The sequence below is a fragment of the Chanos chanos genome, chromosome 9 (assembly GCF_902362185.1).
Source record: "Chanos chanos chromosome 9, fChaCha1.1, whole genome shotgun sequence".
NCBI classification, from domain to species: Eukaryota; Metazoa; Chordata; class Actinopteri; order Gonorynchiformes; family Chanidae; genus Chanos; species Chanos chanos.
Genome location: NC_044503.1, coordinates 43,058,014 through 43,064,745, shown reverse-complemented (window position 1 = coordinate 43,064,745; position 6,732 = coordinate 43,058,014). Strand labels below are relative to the sequence as shown.

The 6,732-nt window shown below is 45.9% G+C and overlaps 1 protein-coding gene across 1 annotated transcript in view; it reads right to left on the bottom strand.

The window, feature by feature from the left end:
* Positions 1-2,061: 2,061 nt before the first annotated feature.
* dedd1 (death effector domain-containing 1) overlaps positions 2,062-6,732 on the bottom strand; it is a 10,923-nt gene continuing 6,252 nt past the window's right edge. The window contains exons 5-6 of the mRNA XM_030785082.1: positions 3,219-3,609; positions 2,062-2,842 (exon numbers count right to left, since the gene is read on the bottom strand). Of these exons, the coding sequence (XP_030640942.1) occupies positions 2,836-2,842; positions 3,219-3,609 (398 nt within the window). The 3' untranslated portion in view covers positions 2,062-2,835. The remainder of the gene's footprint in view (positions 2,843-3,218; positions 3,610-6,732) is intronic.

The window sequence follows — 6,732 nt, the reverse complement described above, 5'->3', positions numbered from 1 at the left end:
ATTCTGTCTCTACCTCATTACCTCACCACACCCATTCTGTCTCTACCTCACTACCTCACCACACCCATTCTGTCTCTAACTCACTACCTCACCACACCCATTGTCTCTATCTCACTACCTCACCACACCCATTCTGTTTCTATCCAATACCTCACCACACCTATTCTGTCTCTACCTCATTACCACACCCATTCTGTCTCTACCTCACTACCTCACCACACCCATTCTGTCTCTACCTCAACACACCCATTCTGTCTCTACCTCATTACCTCACCACACCCATTCTGTCTCTACCTCATTACCTCACCACACCCATTGTCTCTATCTCACTACCTCACCACACCCATTCTGTTTCTATCCCATACTTCACCACATCCATTCTGTCTCTAACTCACTACCTCACCACACCCATTCTGTCTCTACCTCATTACCTCACCACACCCATTCTGTCTCTACCTCATTACCTCACCACACCCATTCTGTCTCTATCTCACTACCTCACCACACCCATTCTGTCTCTACCTCACTACCTCACCACACCCATTCTGTCTCTATCTCACTACCTCACCACACCCATTCTGTCTCTACCTCACTACCTCACCACACCCATTCGGTCTCTAACTCACTACCTCACCACACCCATTGTCTCTATCTCACTACCTCACCACACCCATTCTGTTTCTATCCAATACCTCACCACACCTATTCTGTCTCTACCTCATTACCACACCCATTCTGTCTCTACCTCACTACCTCACCACACCCATTCTGTCTCTACCTCAACACACCCATTCTGTCTCTACCTCACTACTCCACCACACCCATTCTGTCTCTACCTCATTACCTCACCACACCCATTCTGTCTCTACCTCATTACCTCACCACACCCATTGTCTCTATCTCACTACCTCACCACACCCATTCTGTTTCCATCCCATACTTCACCACATCCATTCTGTCTCTAACTCACTACCTCACCACACCCATTCTGTCTCTACCTCACTACCTCACCACACCCATTCTGTCTCTACCTCATTACCTCACCACACCCATTCTGTCTCTATCTCACTACCTCACCACACCCATTCTGTCTCTACCTCACTACCTCACCACACCCATTCTGTCTCTATCTCACTACCTCACCACACCCATTCTGTCTCTACCTCACTACCTCACCACACCCATTGTCTCTATCTCACTACCTCACCACACCCATTCTGTTTCTATCCCATACTTCACCACACCCATTCTGTCTCTAACTCACTACCTCACCACACCCATTCTATCTCTACCTCATCACACTCATCCTGTTGGTTTATTTGGTTTAGTAGTTTAGTACGACATTTATAACAGGGAAGCACAATGTCGCCCCCTGGTGGTATAGACACCAGCCTTTCCAGCTCTTAACATGTTTCATTGTCAGAGAAAGATTTAAAATGCCAAGATGTAGATGTCAAAATTCTTAGCAGTGCTTGTGAAAATGAATCTCTCTCTCCCGAGCATTCACTCATGTTTAAAACAGTTCACACGTTCAGTCACACGTCATCATAGTTATAACCCCCGAAAACATCCTTCTGACTTCAGACGTTCAGTCTCAGAGTAGAGCACCTCATCATAGTTATAACATAGTTATAGATATCTCTACAGGGGTGCATCTTCACACACACACATACACACACACAAACACAAACAAATGACAGAACAGACTCTCTTAACTGACAAAATGTAGTTTAATTTTCAGACAAATTTATATTGCCACTAATATATTAAATTAAGACAAAAAGGAAGAAGAGAAAAAAAAGACCAAAAAAATTCCCTCCCACAACCCACCCTCCCCCCTTTTTTTTCTTTTCTTTTTCTTTTTTTAATAATTCATGTAATACACAATAACTCTACCCATCTACACCACTGGACCTTTCTCTCAGTCTCACTTCACCTCATAGGACAGTACAAATCTAACAAACATCTATTCAGTCTTATGTTACATGTTTTTCAACACATCATATTTACACATGGACTCATCCTTCTGGGGACCTGCTGGGCACTGTGTACGCGCGCGCGCGTGTGTGTGTGTGTGTGTGTGTGGCCCAGATATCAGAGCCGTTCTCACTGCTACAGAGAGCAAGCGAGAGAGTGACTCAGGCCAGCGCGACCCGGGCGTGGCAGCAGAACTCAGCGAAACTGGTCCCAGCTCTCCACTGCCCTCCTCACCATCGCTGATCTGCCCCCGTCCCCAGCGCGGAGGACGCTGCACCGTGTGCATGTGGGTACAGACCTGCACTACAGTCTGTCTCCTAAACTTACAGCGCACACTGACACCTCAGATCCACACACACACACACACACACACACACACACACACACACACACACGCGCGCTCGCGTGCGCGTTATAGACGGGCGCGCAAACAGAGCTCTGTGTGTGTGTGTGTGTGTGTGTGTGTGTGTACTGGGAATGTTCCTCTAGGACCAGACTCTTCCATCAGGAAGAATCAACGTTTCAATTAATCCAGCATCCTATAACTGAGAGAACTGTGTGTGTGTGTGTGTTCACGCACTGGAGACAAAAAAACCCCCCAGCACTTCAGATTAGGCCAATCGGTGATCTTATTCTGTCCTTACGAAAGAAAAGAAAATCATTCACGTTCATTTGACTCTTCAGCTGCTGCCTCACAGCGCCACCTGCTGGACACACTGGCAGTCAGTCAATCTGACCACAGAGAGAGACGGCCACCTCTCCACTGGAAATTTGCACCAAACAAAAAAAAATCACTGATTTCATCATTTATTCCCCCTCTCTGGTGGCTACTTCCATCCTTAATGAGTACGGCTTGGTTTAAGACCTGGGGAGAGAGGGAGAGAGAGAGAGAGAGAGAGAGAGAGAGAGAGAGGGAGAGAGAGTGTGAGTCTAGTGGCATGGAAAAGTTGTAAAATGCTTACAGAGAGAGAGAGACAGCAGTTGAGCTGAGTCATTACAGTTGAATGCTCAAGGATCAAAGGGGAGTCAGACTGACTAATGCCTCCTGGTGGTGAATGCTGAGACCTTAATGCCAGAGATCTGGCTCCAAGCATGTGACCAAACAGACACGCGCGTGTCTATTCAAAACTGAAACTAGAATTAGAAATGACCCTAAACTCAATTGAACTTTTAACTGTGTCTAGTTAAGTCCCCTCAACTCTCTCTCTCACACACACACACACACACACACGGTGCCTCACCTGTCTGTTGAGTTCCTGCATGTGCTGTAGTGTGTGTGGTTGGACAGCAGTAATTTTCGGCCTTCCTCATAATCGTCCTGATCCACGCTGACGAGGAGGCGAACGCCCTCCTGTCCGGCCGCCTGCTTCAGAGAGTCTGTGATGAACACGCCCTTCAGAGCCTCCAGCAGCGCCCCACTCAGGTAGTCCGCCCAAAACGCGTCCAGGTTCGCCACCTCCGAGAACTTAATGTCACACACGATGGAGCCCAGGTCACGGGCGCGGAGCAGCAGACTCGCGCGGCTAAACAGCTCAAACTGACGCTCCAATCGCTGCTGCTTGTCCGAGGACACGCCCCCACGCAGGGCGGAGTCATGCTCCGAGTACTCCGCCCGAACGCGCAGACGAATATCTGTTACAGCGAGTGAACAGATGGGAGGAGAAACGGAGAGAGAGAGAGAGTGAAGAGAGAGAGAGAGAGAGGGGGGGAGGGGGTCGAAGGTTGACGCAGCGATTGAAGGATAAGAAAGAGAAAGTGAGAGGACAGGGAGAGATCACAAAGGGGATGGGGGGGGGGGGGGGAGAAAAAGAACAATAAAAAAAAGAAACAGAAATTAGAAGAGAAACAACACACTCCTGCTAGCAGAGCCGGTGGCTCCACATCAGTCAAAAACATTACAGAGGATTAATCTGGTCTGAGAGGAAAACCTCGGTTTTCTCTTAAGAGATCTGACTGAAGGAACTGGATTGGCTGTTTGTTTGTAATGTCCGGGGCTGAGTGAGGGCGGACCTGACAAACGCGAGGAGAGCGGGCACTTTTTTTAGACAGAGTGCTACAGCACGGGCGTGTCTGGGCTGGACTGCAGGCCACTGGACACACTGACGGTGTGTCTGTCTTTTTTGTTTTGGTTTAATCGGCTGGGTTTGAAAACAGCGAAGGAGGCGACAGCTTTGGCTGAGATCACGGTTGACGCACCGAGAATAATCCTCACAGGGCTAAAACGTTACCCAGACTCCGCCCCCCTGAATTTAACATGTGCAGACTGGTGGTTAACCCTGGACCTGAGTCAGACAGAGTGGGGCAGCTCTGGAGACGCTCTGAGTCACTTTGGATCCACTGGAAGGTCCTGCACCATCTGGACTACGACTGCACTTGTGACTGAGCAGGTAAAACTGTGGGGTTTAAATCTCGCTGGTCTTTTATCTCTGGCCTCTAAACACTAGGGCAACTGATGGGCGCACAGAGCTCTGGACAGCAATGCTAACCGAGGGAAGCTGACAGTGGAGGTCCCACTGGATCGTTTTTCTCTTACTTTTACAAGACTATTTGAGTTGTGATGGGCTTGGAACCTCACAGCAGTGGACTAAAGGAGTTTCTTCTGATTGCTAAATCGTCAAGAGAGACTGTGACATATCCGAGTTTTCAAACTCAGGGGATTTCGCCCTGTATTGTCTGGACAGTAATCCGTGTTGTGGTTTTTTTGAAAGAACAGGAAGAGGAACTGATGACATGCAACAGCACAGAGCACAGAGACGGCAGGATACGTTTGGAGCATACATACTGACACGAGACCTTCGCAGTGATGTCATTTCCTGTCATGTGATTAGCTCAGAGGGTGGAACTGGACCATCGATCTTCAGAAACGTTGCTGCAAACACAAATGTAACCTCTGCACAACCTAAATGCCCAACCCAACCCAATGCCAAGTTTCCACAGCAACCAAAACAGGAAGGGGAGTAAGAAATAACACAAACATTTAACAGAAGATGAAGATGAAAAAAGGGGAGAGGTAGGGGGTGAAAGAGAACAGGTCACTTGGCAAGATGCAAAGAACCCTCCCCCCAGGACATCCCAGAATTCCTTCAGACACAGTCACATTCAAGTTTGCTTTCATGGTTTTCAAACACAGATGGCTGAGTTGAATTCCTTTAGACATAGTCACATTCAAGTTTGCTTTCATGGTTTTCAAACACAGACGGCTGAGTTGATTTTTGGATTTTTACTTTCAGACATTGAGGAACAGAGCACAGAACCAAAGACTGAGGCAGACTGAGCACTTTGACATATTCACTGCACAATGAACAATTCAGCAGCTGCATCAGTTTAGAGATACTGACATTTATAGGCTGAGGAAAACATGCTTTTTTTTTTTTACCATAGGATTCTTTCAGTGTTCAGGGACTCATTACTCCTGACATAAACTGTGGTACCAAACCTGGCTTCACACGCAGCATAATATTCACAACAACACTTTCTAGTAAACAAATAAATAAGTGAATAAATAAATAAATGTTGGGCATTCACTGACAAAGCTTAAGCCTATTCAAATAATTTCAAATGTAAATTTATATCAATTTCATATTGATATGAACAACAACGGAACACAATGTAGATTTTCTATGACCCATAAATTCATACTGGTTTTGATTCCAGGGTTTCATTTCTAATCCTCACACATACAGTGACACACACCGTGGTCAGAGGAGATCAAATGTGCATGAAAAGCCTCTTTCTCTTGGTTTTTGTTTGTCTGGTTTTTCTTTTTTTGTTTTGGTAATTTTTTGGATTTGGGATACAGTAAGAACATGTACATTTACAGAGCACCTGAGGTTCTTTTCTCTTACAGAGACACGTTTTCAGACTCTTCACAGACACATTCCTCTATTCTCCCCGTGGGTAAAGACAAGTCGCATGACAGAGCAGCATCATACAGTCTTTCACTGCCTGGCCCTTTAGAGAAATAACAGCAAAAATACAGAAGCTTCATTCTAGGCCAAAAAACAAAAAAAAACAAAAAAACAATCCAAAGTTCTTTTCTTTTTTTAAAAAAGTTTCAAATCAACAGACAAATTTAAAAAAAAAAAAAAAAAAAACAACAGACAAAAAAAAAGAAAGCCAGTGATAACTGGTGACTCCGGGCGATTCCTGGCCGTGCAGAAGTTGACACTGTTTACATAGGTTCCTCTTTTTCAGCTGAGCGATAAAACCGAGACAGAGAGAGGGAGGGAGAGGACCAGAGCTTGAGGACAGTAAGACGGCCCAACGGTGAGGGGGGGGGCACGGCTTTCTCTCACAACTCATTCATTTATCAGTTTCTTTTTTTTGTTGTTGGTTTATTTTGTTGTTTTGGGTTTTTTTTTTTTCATTTATGAGGGGTGAGGGGGTGTGAGCTCTTTCTCCCCCTCCCTGAGTGTGTGTGGACGACAGACTCGTGTTTCTCAGAATCATGAGTCAGCCCTGTTATCTGTGACTGTAAACATGAACAGGAGAGAGACAGAGAGAGAGAGAGAGAGAGAAAAAGAGAGAGAGAGAGAGAGAGAGAGAGAGAGAGAACAAACAAAAAAAAACAGGTTTGGTTCAACGTCCTTCAATGGAGTGGTCTTTCTTTAGTCAAACACAAAGCAGGCATTTCTAAACACATCAATGCTGTGTGTGTGTGTTTGTTTGAACTGCTATTCTTATAAACAGTGTGTGTGTTGTGTGGAGCCTGAAAGAGAGAGAGAGATCATCTAAACTAGTCTACAGAAAAACCAC